The sequence below is a fragment of the Conger conger genome, chromosome 1 (genome assembly GCF_963514075.1).
Source record: "Conger conger chromosome 1, fConCon1.1, whole genome shotgun sequence".
NCBI classification, from domain to species: domain Eukaryota; kingdom Metazoa; phylum Chordata; class Actinopteri; order Anguilliformes; family Congridae; genus Conger; species Conger conger.
Window position 1 is genome coordinate 55,487,119 of NC_083760.1, and position 15,990 is coordinate 55,503,108.

Here is a 15,990-nt window from a genome sequence, read left to right on the forward strand (position 1 = left end):
ATTATCTTACTGGCACACTTAAAGGTGTGATTAATGTAAAGGGATTCAACCCAGGGCAGGTCAGTGGAGGTCATTAGGCCTTAAGAAACGATGCATTGAGGTATTTCCGACTATACATGCTTCCATACCAAAATGTAATTCATAATACGGACTGGACAACTGATTCCACTAAACTGGATCGAGCTCAGGCTGTTTGAGGAGGGCAGTCCCAGATACAGGAAGATGAGTAGCAAGAGATGGAGAGACAGAGAAGGAGGGAAAGAGAGGGAAAGATTCTACTATTTTAGCAAAGGGCTTTGGTGAGACACCGTTGCTCTCTCATCTGTAAGCGAACAGATAATGCGAGTTCTCTCCCAACTCCCCTCAAGGCCTACTTGAGCTGCTCTTCTGCCACACAATGCAACAGGGAGAACAGACAAGTGATGCACATGTAATCATGTGGGCCCTGTCCCCGGGCCAATCTCCTCTCAGCATACTTTCACATCCTTCCCGGTATCCTTGCTCCACTAAGGAATCCACTGCTGGAACCGAACAATGAGCTCTTACATAACCCCGTTGACGTGGGAGAGATCTGTTTGTCGTCTTTCTCCAGAAAATATGCCCTGTGATGAGGATGACGTGAGCAAGCACAGTGACCATTTTGCATGCAAGTAGCCAACGCATCCCACTATCGTGAAAAAAAACAAGATGACTTTAAGGTGCATTAAACGGCGAAGGAGATTTCTAACAAAGCACTGTCCAGCATTAGAAAGCACTGAAAGTGCATCTTCAGCTCTTTCTGAAAGGACAGACAATGGCATCGATTTAGAGCTGAAACTAGTGTATAAATAACATTAGGAAGACAAACACCACAAACAGGTGACCGTATTAAAAGTGAGTAACAGAACTGGCAAAGGTTCTTCCCAGAGCAGCTCTCCTTTTTCAGCAGCCCAGCATGCATCAGTGAGCAGGTCCCCATGGGTGATCCTAGTAGTCAGTACTTCCCTCTTCTCAGGCCACAAATGACAACTGGAGTCAGCGTTGCCAAATGTACGATAATTACCGTATTTGTACGATAGTTTGGCACTTTGTACGATGTAAGATCAACAATTCTAAAAACCCATAAATGTACGATCATTTTGACGTCATAGTTTCAGTTTTATTTCATAATAGTGAAATGGTACAGAGCTGATTTGGATCCAGCCAGATCATTTTCTATGCCTCAGTCTGCATCTGAATGTACAATATTTTGCCCTGAAATATGATAATTCCGGAGTCTTTGTGCAATTATTTGGTTTTCAACATCTAGCAACATTGCCTGGAGTTGTTCCCTGAGAAACCTAAAACTGAATTATACAAAAATCTATTTCACTCAATATACAACTTGAATATCCAAGTAACTATTTTCAATAGCTCCTTTTCAAGTACACATTGACTTTTTTCCAGAAACGAAATCTGAAGTAAAAGCTAACGTTACATTTATTTAAATGTATAATATCTCTACTCAATATGAGTGATGAGTGATAATCTAGTTGAAACCTCTTTAAAAGGAATTCCAGAGTGGGGACAGAAGTGACTGCTGTAGTGGCAGCCAGCATACTGGAGAGTGTAGAGTGGTAATGGTTGCCTTTTTGTTGGCTATTGTTATGGGGTCCCACATCATGCAGTGGCAACTCCCTGAACATCATTCCCAATGGTCTATTGGGATATACAGCCCCCATGACCTGCTGCATAAACCTGACGCAATATTTACACAGGGCTTTCAATGAGAGAACAAATTTATTTGAATGCAGGTCTGAATGTCAAATAGGAAATGAGTCATTCTTCAAAAAAACGTATTCTCTCTGATAGGCCGTTCATAGAAAATTCTCTCTGATGGGTTGTAGTTAGAGGTAGTGTACTGAATTAATTAGCATTGTATTGATTTCACTAGCAGGCTCTCTTTATGAAGCTGGCACACACAAAAGTGTTAGCATTAGCTATTCTTAGCATTATCCACAAACACAGTCACACCTTGTGCTGGAGGTTTCACACTCTTCTGTACACTCTGCACCTACTCTATACTTCACAATGATGTGAAAAGGGGTAAAGGTGCCCGTTAAAACAACATTAATCAAGACCTGGTATTCTCAAAATTGGTGAATGTAGGTCTTAAAGTATAAGGGATTTCATATGTATGCTTGTATCTGTTATCCCTGTATTTATCCCTGCATCTCTGCTCTGACATGTCTCTCCCTCTTTGTGTTTGCTTATAGGGCTTCATGCAGGAGGAAGTAGGTCAGCTTGTTCAGCACCTGCAGAATCATTACAAACCCCAATTTCAGCCAAACAGAAATGCTGAAGGTAATTTAAAAACAACGCTGTGATAAACCGGGAGAGGCATCTCAGAGTGAGCCGGCTACAGCACTGAGTCTCTCCTGTCACTTCCTGACTTGTAAGTTTAGCCCTTTTCAGATATATTCCATTCATACAGAAACAGAGGGGAGAATTGCCTGTCTTCTGCATTATTCTCACCTGAACATGCACACACACACGTGTACATTACACGCGAACACACCACGAACACGTACAGACATACACAAACACAGCACATATGCACACCTACAGGCATTCCAAAATTCATGCAAACACTCACACACACATACACACACACATCTATTTCTAATAAATATGTCTGGAGAGGCAGCATGATGACTCCAAACTCACACCCCCCACCGTCCATAGCCCTGAGACCATCATTACCCTCATTACAGAAAAAGAAGAATGCCTATGTTGTCCTGTAGTACAAAAAACCTCAGCAGGACTTCAGCACTTATAAGACAATCTGCTGAGCCAAGTCTGTCTGTCTCCGGCTGACCCTAAAGCCTGCTTAACAAGCACATCAGTTTGAAAAGGAAATTTAAATTTTTACTTGCAAAATTGCTATGTACACCTTGCTTCCAAAGTGGCCAAGAGCTGGGATCTGCAAGGATCTGCAAGGATCTGCACCTGGCTCTGAGAAGAAGTATGTACTTTGAAATAAGCTACTGAAACCACTGAAATTAGCTTAAACCTCTCACCATCAACATCAGCCTTCATTTTACAACATTTTAAGTCACATTTTCCCAAGTAAGAACTGAGCCAAACTAGATCAAGAGCAGCTGACAATACAATATGAGTGCAGCAATATGGAAATACAGTAATTAAACAACATTATGAAGAGGTAAAAAGAGGTATGAAAAAGAGAAATCAAATAGACTAAAACATACAGGTTTCATAAAGCATATTTGACCATTTCAATCTCTCTACTATCCCTTTAGATAAACACTCAGCATAAGTCTTTCTCCAGTTACTGTGTCTTAACCCTTTCGGTAGCAAATGGCAATGAAGTGAAACTACCGTAAAATCCATATGGCACTCTCAAGCTTATGCCTTTTCAACCAATCAAAAACTGCTACACCACTGTTTGGAGCCCCTATTAAAACCCACAAAATGTTAAGCTTTCTCAATTTTCTCAACCAAAGCCTGGGGATATTGGTGGAGCCACTTCACATTGGGCTTGGGTCTGAAAGGGTTAAACCATTTCACGTCATCCTCAAATCAAATCAAAAACTCCCATTAAGTGCAGTGGATTGGGATTATAAAATAAAAAATATTTAATGTATTGATAGTTATCATTAAGTAAAGACTTAATGCAAGAATATGCAGATATAGCATGCTTTATAATTTACTAGTCCAAGTCACATTCCGTTCCACTTTGGCCCTATATAATGAATACTATATTAGCAACTATATTTTTGCACCTGGCCTGTAGATGATGATATGCAGTCCTGGGCCAAGTAATATCACGAGTATCATCACAGTCGTGCACCACAAAATAATGGCCATGATACCAATGATAGGCCTGACGATGAGGTACAATTTCAGACATGTCTCTCTGTCTCGTTGCCGCCAAAATAATTCAGCCGGACGGCTCCCATTGTGAGATGAAACTGCAGGAATTGGAGTAAAGCGCCTCCAAGCAAGAAGAGAATGTTTTGGGGGAAAACATGTTGAGAACTTCTAAGAAAGAGTTATGAACTACCCAAGTTCTTTGGAAGCAGATTCAATCAAAACAGACAACTTCATAGGGGGCTTTAAGGAAACAAAAGGAGCTTTGTCTCAGACCACTGCCCTTAAATCTTTTGAAGTTTTGCAGAAAGAGACACAAAATGTAATCGTTTTACAAGGCTGACTTCATCCCAAAATAACAGCTGCTCACAAATTGAAAGGGCTCTTACTAACAAAGTCAAATGAATATGCAAATATGCATTTTTATTCCTTCATTTAAGTGAGATCATCACTAAAAATAACTCAAACTAAGATTATGAAGAAGATTTTGAATGCTTAGTTTAGATTTTAAATGTGTTTAAGTCCAAGTTTGAAAAGGCCATTGAAAAGGATCTGATTAGTTCCATCTCACATGCATTAAGTAAAACTGAGTAACGAACTTGACACACCAAAAAAACCAATCAAAATCCTGAAAATTGATGGAGGCAGGGAAGGTGAAGCTATGCCCAGATGATTTTTCAAAAGTCCACAGGTAATCCTTCAATAAAAAGAGTAACCCATTCTCCAGAGAGGATAGGGCTAATGTGGCACACCATTCCAGTGACTCATCAAGGCTCTCTCAGGAAATGGGAGAGGAAAGGTAGAAAACACAGCCATGAATTTTAGGAGTATCACTCCAACCATGGAAACAGACCACCAGGATCACACCTGCCATTAGAGATATGTATTGAAACATCAACACTGAACAGTTTGCTATTACTATTGCTATGTTGCTCCTAAACCATGAAATCTGCCCTGTATATTGCTCTCCCTAACACCCTAATTCCCCTTGTCTAGAGAAGAACACTGGTTACCCTTCTGGCTGAAAACATTGTAGAATGACTGAATTAAGCCAGCCATTTGTTTGTAGGTAGGAAATATCAGAATTTCTTTTTCACTGTTACAAATGTGCCATGGAAAACTGCAGGCATGCGACAGTGTCATCAGCATGAGACGGGAAATCTCTGAATGTACGTAAACGCAGAGCAAGCCCCGAGGACCTGGAGCACGAGGTGACTCCGCGACCTCCACGCAAACAAGCGTTCGCTGTTCCCAAGTCAGAATAACATCCCAAAACACTTAACCACTGAGAACGTCGCCACTGAGGAGCTCCAGACGGGAACAAGAATCCTCTTTTTTCTTTTTCTTTTTTTTACAAATGGCTCGTAATGCCGAGTGCACAGTGGGCTCTTGCATGCATGTATGAAAAAGCTAGTTGTGTGTGTGTAGTAAATTTTCACAAGGTAAAGGTTCGCCAATTATTCTAGGGCTCGATAAGTTGCAAAAGTTTCCATTTATTACAAGTTATACTGTACTGTAAGCACTATTACAGCAAACAATCCAAATCACAAAGGCAAATCAATTAGAGACAATTCTTCCACTGGCAGAGTTTGGGGGGGGGGGGAATTATGCCAGAAGGCTTGATGTTAATTGTCAGTGCAGAAGGGGTTTAATTGTGTCAGGGTAACAGGATGGAACCAATCAAGACTAGTGTGAACAAACAGCAAGAGTAATATAAAGCTTTGTTTACTGGGATGGGAGGGTAGGGAGAGTGTGCGTGTGTGTGTGTGTGTGTGTGTGTGTGCGCGTGTGTGTATATACACTCACTGAGCATTAGGAACGTATATTAATACTGGGTAGGGCCTCCCTTTGCTCTAAAAACAGCCTCAGTTCTTTGTGGCATGGTTTCCACAATATGTTGACAACATTCCTTTGAGTTTCCTTCTGTTCTATGTTGACATGATTGCATCATGCAATTTCTGCAGATTTGCCAGCTGCACATTCATGCTGCGAATCTCCCGTTCTACCACATCCCAAAGGTGTTCTATTGGATTCAGGTCCTGTGACAGGGAATGCTACTGAAGAACACCATTGTTCATGAAACTGTTTGAGATTACTTTTGCTTTGTGACATGGTGCATAATCATGCTCGAAGTAGCCTTTAGAAGATGCATACATTGTGGCCATAGAGGCATGCACATGGTTAGAAACAATACTCAAATAGGTTGTGGCATTCAAGCAATGATTGTTTGGTATTAACGGGCCCAAAGTGTGCCAAGAAAACATTCCCTACACCATTATATCACCACCACCAGACACAAGGCAGGTTGGGTCAACGGATTCATGCTGTTGGCGCCAAATTCTGACCCTACTATCTGTATGCCTCAAGAAATTTTTCCAGTCTTCAACTGTCCAGTTTTGGTGAGCCTGTGCCCACTGCAGCCTCAGCTTTCTGTTTTTGGCTGACAGAAGTGGAACCCGACATGGTCTTCTGCTGTTGTAGCCCATCCGCCTCAATGTTCAATGTGTTGTGCATTCTGAGATGCTTGTCTGCTCACCACAATTGTAGAGTGGTTATCTGAGTTACCGTAGCCTTTCTGTCAGTCAAACCAGTCTGACCATTCTCCACTGACCTCTCTCATGAACAAGGAGTTTCCGTCAGCAGAACTGCTGCTCACTGGATGCTTTTTGTTTTTCACACCATTCGGAATAAACTGTAGAGACTGTTGTGCATGAGAATCCCAGTAGATCAGAAGTTACAGAAATACGCAAACCAGCCCATCTGGCACCAACAATCATGCCAAGGTCAAAATCACTGAGATCAAATTTTTTCCCCATTCTGATGGTTGATGTGAACATTAACTAAAGCTCCTGACCTGTATCTGCATGATTCTATCAGATAATCACATGAATAAGTAGGTGTACAGGTGTTTCTAATAAACTGCTCAGAGATTGTCTGTGTGTGAGTGTGAGTGAGAGAAAGAGAGAGAGAAGAGAGAGAAAGACATTTTCCACAGACAGGGGTCACATGAGCTAGCAGATTAAAAGCAGCAAGCACGATTAAGCCTCAACAAAGTTAACAGACTGCACAGAACAGCCCATTACCATGGACGGCACATACACAGAAAATAAACAAGGATTCTCTCTTAATAATGCAGTGCTGGTTCATATAGTTTGTAAAGAACAGGAATGGCTAATTGCCAAACTTGGAACATAGAGAAAGTTTTGGCTACTGGGAGATTATTCAAAGTTCTTCAACATGCCACCCCCCCCCCCCCTCCATCAAAGGGTACATGTTGCCTACTTGGGTACCTACTTCTACTCCTGCTCTGCCACCTGCTTCCAGTGAGGTGCAAAGACACAAGGAATCTGTCAATGCTTTTCATATGCATAATGGAATAAAGGTCAAGCAGTTAAGGTGCATGAAAGTGCTTTTCACTGAAACCTAATGGCAGGGCATAGCCAGGTGCAGGTACAGGCCAGAAACCAACTCAACTGGTTCAAAATCAAACAATGATTCAACAAACATATGGCAGATCCCAAATAAGCTGCAGAGCTCCCATATCTGTCTGTACTTCACTCAAACTCCTAAAACCCATAACAAATCTGACTGGGTGAATGCCAACATGAAAAATACAATAGTGATACAAGCCATTCCATTCATATTCCATTATCATAATTCAACAGACATGAAACCTAATGGCATCAAACATTCTCAATAAATAATCTCTTCAAACATCTCCCAGCTGCTTCCTGGGTCTGTGTGTAAGTGTTCAGTCTTGCCAATTATACTTTCACCTTTCCCTTCGTAGACTGAGAAATACAGGCTATTGTGTTCTTGTAAAAGACAACTTAGCAGCACTAGCTCCCGCGATATGATGTACACGCGAGTGAAACAAATCATTCAAGGTTTTTTTTGAAGGGCAGGAAGTCAGTTTGCCTGATGTTAAATGAGGAGTGGGAAGAATGCGCACAAGTATTTACATTTTGTATTCTGCCATATATACTTTAAGACGTGTTCCTATACTTATTAACAATTGAAGTTAGTTCAGATTTCAGCTTGTCTTAAACCTTGATATGAGATTAAACTCAACTATAAAACACAAGCAGACAAACTACGTATAGTGGAATAACTATGACTGGCTACTGAGATGCCTGAAACAAGACCTTCAAAGTAAAATTCCTGGTCCACTAATTAGGACTTTAAAGGCCACCCAGGTCAACTTCAAACAGGAAATCCTGCAGAGTGCTATTTTCATATCTGTGGAGTGCACTGGGCCTGAACACAGAAATGTGCTTCAGACTGTTGCAGGAAAAACACTCCAGCCTGTTCGCTGAGAAAAGACAAAAGTTGTGAAGACACAATCCTTCCAACTATCTGTCTATGATTAATTACAGTTGAGCCAACACAAAAATTTAAAGAATGCATAAAACAAAACGTTTACCAGTACTGTAATCTTTACAGAAACCAAGGAGAAAAACAATCTTAAAGATTATTAAACTTTCTGGAGTTTAAAAAACATATATTATATCAGTATTAATGTGTTTTGTGATTATATAATAAAGGATACTTACAGATATTTCTGATAAGTGATTGCCTGTGTGTTTTATAATATATGTGCAAGTTTGCAGTTTAAAGCAGGAAGATACAATTCAAGTAACTCAAAAGCAGGTTTTACAGTGATGTACAGAGGCTGCATGTGTGTATATTAGAGGATTGGTTTTCATGTTTCGTCTTCATTTTGATTGTAACTACTAGATTGTTCAACTTGCGTTATGCCATTATTCTCATTACAGACAGGTGTAAGAAAATGAGGGAAATACAGTACCCCAGGGATTGCAGACTACAATGAGAATAGCCGCAAACAATTAAATCAGAAAGCAGAAATAAATACAGAAATTCAAATTATAAAGAAGAAAAAAAGCAACTTGCGCCTTAGAACTGAGGAGGCAGACCTGTCTGACTGGAAAATAGCAATAAGCTACACCAAAATGGCAATGAGCTGCTCAGTCATGACAGACACACCACGAGCAGCGGCTGTCCTGCCTTGCCTCTTCATCTCTCATCTCTTACCTGATGCAACTGGATCGTCTGGAAAATACTATATCGACAGCATGCCAGCTCACAACATGCCAGGCGCCGGCCAGAAAATATGACCCTAAGTGTCAGGCAACGATAGTGAAAGCCTTGCATCGATGCATCAGTTTTGAGCGTCACCGGTTGTCATGACAACATGGTGTAAAAGGTTGCTAATGGTTCCTGGGGATGAAGGACAAAGTGTTCTGCCAGCAGTCCCACCAGAAACCTGTCATCAGGTAGCATTAAAACACCCGAACCACCAGGCAAACATATATTCTTACATGGCTCACAGCAAAACCAAACTCAGCTATAATTACGAATAAACATTCTCTAGTGTATCCAGTACTGCTCAAAATTAAGCACTAATTAACACAGAGTTCCGTCAGCTGCATAAAAACAGAAATCAAGAACCAAATGCAGGAGGATGTGATGATGCCACACTGTAATTAACCCACACCAATAATTTTTAAGCCTGGGCAGTGAATAACACATTGTTTTCAATCATTACATTTATAAGAACAGTAGTTCCAAATATCGAAAGCAACATTGTGTCACTTACCTCTGATGACGCACATGGGGGGCCATATTTATCTGTTGGGACAGAATTAGAAAGAAATAGAATGTTATAACAACATGTACACTTGTTTAAACTTTTTAATTAACGGAGCCTTCCTCCTTAGTTTCAGGATAGTCAGTGGGAGAGAGAGGACTTGGACTGCAGCTCTATCTGTTCTGTAGTCTGTAGTTCTGTAATCAAATACAGTCACCTCCCGCATCACCACCTTCCTCAGAACAAACACACTCATTTAAATGCAAATTCTAATTGAGACTGACAGCTTGGCCCACTTTTATACTAGTTCAGCAATTTAACAACACATCCTTATATGTGCTTTCAACTCGGTACCGACGTAGCCTGGCTTATTATCTGAGTGTCAGGCCTAGTCGAGAAAACATAACAGTAAAATAAAGTGGAGACACATGCAAATTGAATACTCCTCCCAGCAAATGAAGGTGGTCCCTGAATAATGACCTCAGTTATGTGCATATCACCAGATGAATGCAAAGCTGACAGAACTAAGCAGTCCTGACACAGTCAGTACATGCAGTTAGCAGGGAGGGCCTGCATAAAGGGAAAAGGGTGAGAACGGGCATTTGTTCCCTGGCATTCCCACACTGATCCTGCCTGTGGCTTCTGCGGTTGTCATAGACACACTCTGCAAACTCAACTGGCACTAAAGCAGAGAGTCTCAGGATCACAAAGCAACTCAATGCATTAGAGCCCTCATTAATAGTTGTTTTTTTTTTTAATCAATGAAAAAAAGTGTCATTGACAGCTTAATTATCTCTATGAAACAGCTCTATGGCATTACATGAAGAACTGGGTCACTGTTAAATATTTTCACCCCCAAGTGGCAAGTAAATTACACTTAACATGTTACAACACTTTTAACATAGGAGATTTTGACCATGAAAACACCGAAAATGAATGAAAATGGAAGAGATTTTTCTCAAATCTACCTCACCACTGCCTAATGCCCATTTTATGACCCTTCATCAAATGACTAAACAGCAGAGCACGATACGTCTCCCCACACACACACTCTGTTGTACTGAAACACCGTCAACACAAAACAATGTGTTCAAATGATACCCTCATGACTGCCCTAATGACTCAAAAAACAGAGCAAAAACAGAGCCCTGCTCCACCACAGCCAAGTTCATTTTCAGTTGAATTTTAAACTACATTTCGCAAACTGGCCTTTTTTCACCACCAACAAGATTTAGAGAAAACCTGAAATAGCAGTTGTGGCTGAACCAAATGCCACCCACTACACCAATTAAATTACATTTTATTTGTACAAGGCTTTTACACATACCCTGAGCTTAATCTCTGATAGCAAGATACCTAAAACTTCCAGCAGTACCAGCAACAAGTTTTAACTGAATGCATTATAATAACCGCAGAGCTTTGATACTCCTGTGTATTCTTGGACGCATTCGAAGAAAAAGGAAAATAATATATTGTTGGTTCTATTTGAAGAACAGATTTAGGAAAAAGGAAAAGAAGAAAACCTTCCTAAACCAGCATCAGAGTGCAAATCATAGTACTGACATTTGAAACATTGGCAGCTCAAAAGGGCAACCACACTGCTGTAAAAGCCACCTATGCCAGCTTGATCAGCTTGAAAATTTAACTGGTCAAGCTGGTCGTAATATGGTCTGGCTGAGTATGACCTGGTTGACCAGAATGGCCAAGCTGTTCATTAAGCTGGTATAGCTGGGTATGAGCTGGTCAACCAGCAAGTGCTGGTAGCGCATCTGAGCTGGTCAGCAGGGTACAAAGACGAGCCACCTTGACCCGAATCAATTTCTTCAGGTGTCTGACATTGCCAAGGAATGTCAAATGGCAGAGAAGAAACGGTCAGTTGGGAGGTGCAATGAATCACATATAGGGCTTTTGAATAGCTTAGTGAGTCAAAGCATTCACCACTAGTGCCTGCTGTGACTTGTAGCTGGAGGTTCAAGATGAAATCCCATGTAATTTGCAGAATATTGAATGGGAGCCCAGGACCCCAATCTTCAGGGGTAGAGTAAATTGAAGTCAGCCAAAATGCCTGGATTATTCCTGGATTATCTCAGATAGATCAGGGTGATACCTCCACCCTCCTTGCCTCCATTGACCCTGCCATCACAGATCCAGCAACATACAGTACTGTAGCATTAATGGAAGACAGTAGGTTGTGAACTCTGATGCCATATCCCATGTTCTCAGGTTAGTGAAAGCTTCACAATTGCCTTGAGCTCAATTGATGTTGTCATTTTAAAGGCCCAGCTAGGGTCTTTTTAATTTCTGGATTCATTGCCAACTTGAAAAATCAGTCTGGTCCAATCACATTTTGGACCAGATGGGGATGTCTGATTGTCCATCGGCTTTATAATTTATGACTTTTTTCTGTTATGCATTCCCCATATTTGGCAAGATGAACCCACAAACTGAGATTCCATCCCATTGGTGAAGCATCCACACCAGCATCTTCAGAAGGAGGAGAACTAGACAACACACCCACAGAAACTGCTAGCTGCTACCATTTACTCTGCTGTGCTGACCCACTTGAGATAGTGAGATGAAGTATGGATTAGGGCTGCACAATATATTGCATATTTATCGTCATCGAGATATGAATATGTGAGATAAACATATCGAGAAAGACAGCTTGAACTGCAATGATTAGTATTGATTTAAACAATTGTTCCATTAAATTAATTGCCTGTTAATGTGCAAAAGCATGTTGCAAATAATGCATTACACTTTCTTTATTCAGTGGGCATAAGCTTTTCATTACCTGGGGTTTAGGTTAGCAGTGTAACTAAAGCAGAACTGTGCACACTTCGATATTTGTTTACAGCCCTATGGATTTTCTAACTCAGTACTGGGGGACCCCTGTGTAAGCTGGTTTTTATTCAACAACATTTTGCAGCCCTTGTATTGGCTGTTAAGTGTTCATAACTGTAATGCCTGCTGAATGCTGATTCACTATCCTCATGTCAGAATTAGCTATGTAGGTCATGAAGAATAACATCTTATTATTCAAATTCCAGGCAACCTGACCACCCCGTCAGATCAATTAGCGGTTACATTTCTTTTTTATTATTTTATTATTGTCATCCTAAAGTGCGCCTCAACAGAGGACAGCGCAGCTGTGAGTTGACTGCAAGCGCCTGACAGACCAGAGGGGTCACTATTTCACACAGAAATGGGGAATATCCAGCCATCCTTCCACACCCTATGGCCAATTATGAATCCTTCCACAGAATAAATCACTCCACTTAAGGGTGTCAGTGGTCATCCGCAGGTTTATTCCCAAAGATTATCAGTGAGGAAATGTATGTTTTTCAGGAGTGCTGCCGCTTCCATTACAATACTTCACATTTACAAGAGGGGGACAATCCAGTCATATAATTAATTCTGTTTTGAACTTGGCACCCATTTTCGTGTAGAGCCTCTTAGAGGTCATCCCAAGGCCAGAAAATGGCAGGTTCAGCAGATCATCACCATCACTCTTGACCTCATGCACCAAAAATCCAATTGAATCGATGGGTTTATGCACACACCATCTGAAATCTAAACCCAGGCACAGGGTCTCCCCAGATCAAACATGCACTGGGAAGAGGAATCCACTGCAGCCTGTCAAATGGGCATAAATCCAACCAGCAAAGCTGCATTTGGCATATTAAAATACAGTGAATATCATATCATTGACAAACAAAGAATACAAAGATTGTGCACATCAAAGATCCATCACACAAAAGGCCTTCCGCTCTCCTCACTGCGCCTATTCACGGCACTGCTCAGGAATGCTGCTGTGACATGACAGACACCACATTTTAGCTCGGGTTTATAAACCCAAAACTGATATCGGGCCCAGTGAGTACACAGCATCCTCCCTTTCTCATGTGGTATTTTGGTCCATAGCAGTATCCTTGAGAAGGGAGAATATGTCAGGAGATGGTGGGGTGGCCAGAAGATGGCTGTGGATAGAGGCAAATCACCCGGGATTTTGAATGAATATTCAAGGATGGGGGTGGTGGGAAGAAGCAGCACCAACTGTCCACTCTCACAGACACTCAGTAAGGTTCCCAGTCAAGATCCTGACATAAGCCAAATCAGCACTTTTGTTGAACATGGTAGGCCTCTCCTGTAACAATACTGACACTTCAGTATTTAACAATTTAACATTCGGCTACTTAAATGTAAAAAAAAAAATTTCAATGTTATTCTTCGGAGAACAGGTAGGGAATTATAGTTCTAAACTTTTATTATATTCAGAATTGCTTTGCGGAAATAATAACAGGGCTGACAAGTTTGTATTTTATAATTTATATATTATACCATGTCATTTTATGGCCTTGTTATTAGAGTTGGCATAACCTAAATACACGATTTATTTTATATTTCCCTTTAGAGATGTGTGGTTACAGACCTCCTAACCCGAATGAATAACTGTTTATTATATCTGAAAAAAAAAATTCTGAACAATTTGCCACTGTTTCTAGTGCAGTTCAATTGTTGCATCGTATTCCGATTATACTCATGAGAATTGGTTACACTGATGTCCTTAGATGGAAAAAGAAGATTATATTATAGCTGATTTAAGGGAGCGCCTTTGGCCGGTCATTATTAAACCGCCGTCCTTTTGTTCTGGCGGCAAAGGTGCTCCCACTGGCTCAGTCACATGGTCCCATTGTTTACAACGACAAGCCTGTCGCGTAGCTGACGTTAAATTGTCAAGTTAAATTTCCATGAATTGCAGACAGTGTTTTTTCCTTAAAACGTATTTTGAAGGCAGGACCGAATTTATAAATCAATAAGCCTGTAAAGCACCAAACACTATCAGCATTATTTTTATTTCGGCTTTATGAATATGAGGTAAAACTCTTTCTTGGAAGAGAAAATGCAATTGCAGTGTTGCCGCATTTAGAGCCATATATGGAACTAAATAATAGAAAGAAAATATTCGGCTACCCGTCGCAATTGCCTAATTGAAAGATTTGGTTCTATCAAACCATTGTTGCATACCAGTTACGTTTTATTTCTGATGGTTCGGGGTAGATAGAATCAGTCTCATGTTGTATCTTTAAATGGCTGCACTGCCACTTCTGTCATTTGAAACACATATTCTGCAATATGCAAACCGCATATACGGACACTGGCGATGCGACAGCCAGCTAGCAATAGGCCTAATTTTCAGATAAAACTGAAATTGCACAAAATCAAGAGAGCACTAAAATGGTTGAATAATTTGCATCCATTAGACTATTTACCTATGGTGCGACGTGGCATCGTGATCATGTTCATATAGCCTTTGCCATACGATGTTTAGGTTTCATCCTAGTCTGGGGTATAATTCTGGAAAAGCAGCATGAGCGCCTGCTATTTTACTGTTGTCAATAGGCTATTCTACATTCACTCATATAGGCTACTAATGTTATCTAAAGCTAAAACACAAGTTAAAAGGTGCCGCCTATGCCATGATAAGAAATCTATGCGTTTACCTTGACTGCCCTGACAGGGCAACCTGACCACCCCGTCTTTATGAATCATGACATCCCCGGGTCCCTCAATCCTTCTCGCCGATTGCACCACCGAAGCGGTGGCAGATTTAGAATGTCTCCTCCGATGTCCCTGCGCCAAAGACCTGCAGCACTGGTAACAAACTGCCCATGCCTGCTCTTCGTTGATCGGCTGACCGTATAGCATTAAAATCTCCTCCAAAGACAGTTCATCTTCTCCATCGCCGCAATCCATATTTATATGCCCGGGATTCAGTTCATCGCCGTGGTCTTGTTGTAGCGCAGGGTCAAGCCGCTTGGCCATCCTCTCATTATCTCCAGCGAGAGAGGGACCGTTGACAGGGAAAGTCCGGTTGGCACCTTTAAGTCATTGAGAGCGACGCAGTACAGTCCACATCCAGCAGCAGCCCCATTCAATAACCACCTTCCCCGCCTACCAATGGTTTTATGTGTCCAAGTCAGATGACGGATTTGTTTGCGCGGTCCCAGCGCCAGTCAAGTTTCAGCATTCTAGAAACTCGCCTGCTGCTCAGAATCCAGTTTAGGCTTTTGAATGATTACGATCAATCCTGACATTTGCATTCTCGTTTATAGGCTACTCTGTGGACCTGTGACAAATTTGACAGTTTTCTAGCCTAGATAAAATTGATCTGAGGTCACACAGTCTTTGCCTTTGTGCAGACTACTGTACTCCAAACTTAAGTTATTTTAATAGCCTAGATATACGTCGATGTGAGGAATGATATTTCGTAAATTGATACATCGATAGGCCTATTGAGTGATAAAATCAGTCCTTATCATAGGACCTTGGATTGAATTAGCTAGGCTATTGCATTTTGGATGGCACTGTTTTGAAATGTGATTACACATGTATCTCTGCATCGTTATGCCTGCACAATGCTACAATGGACATTTCAGAAAACCTTGTCAATTTGCTAAGCAAACAGTTCAGATTGAACTGGAGTTCCATGGTCGGCAACCCCATTACAAAACAGACAAACTAATTGCATG

The 15,990-nt window shown here is 41.1% G+C and overlaps 1 protein-coding gene across 4 annotated transcripts in view; it reads right to left on the reverse strand.

Moving 5' to 3' along the window:
- Positions 1–15,368, reverse strand: part of LOC133110138 (protein spire homolog 1-like) — a 53,518-nt gene extending 38,150 nt beyond the window's left edge. For all 4 annotated transcript variants that reach the window (XM_061220051.1, XM_061220034.1, XM_061220043.1 and 1 more), the window contains exons 1-2: positions 14,962–15,368; positions 9,467–9,498 (exon numbers count right to left, since the gene is read on the reverse strand). In XM_061220051.1, coding sequence (XP_061076035.1) covers positions 9,467–9,498; positions 14,962–15,283 — 354 coding nt within the window. In that variant the 5' untranslated portion in view covers positions 15,284–15,368. The remainder of the gene's footprint in view (positions 1–9,466; positions 9,499–14,961) is intronic.
- Positions 15,369–15,990: the final 622 nt, after the last annotated feature.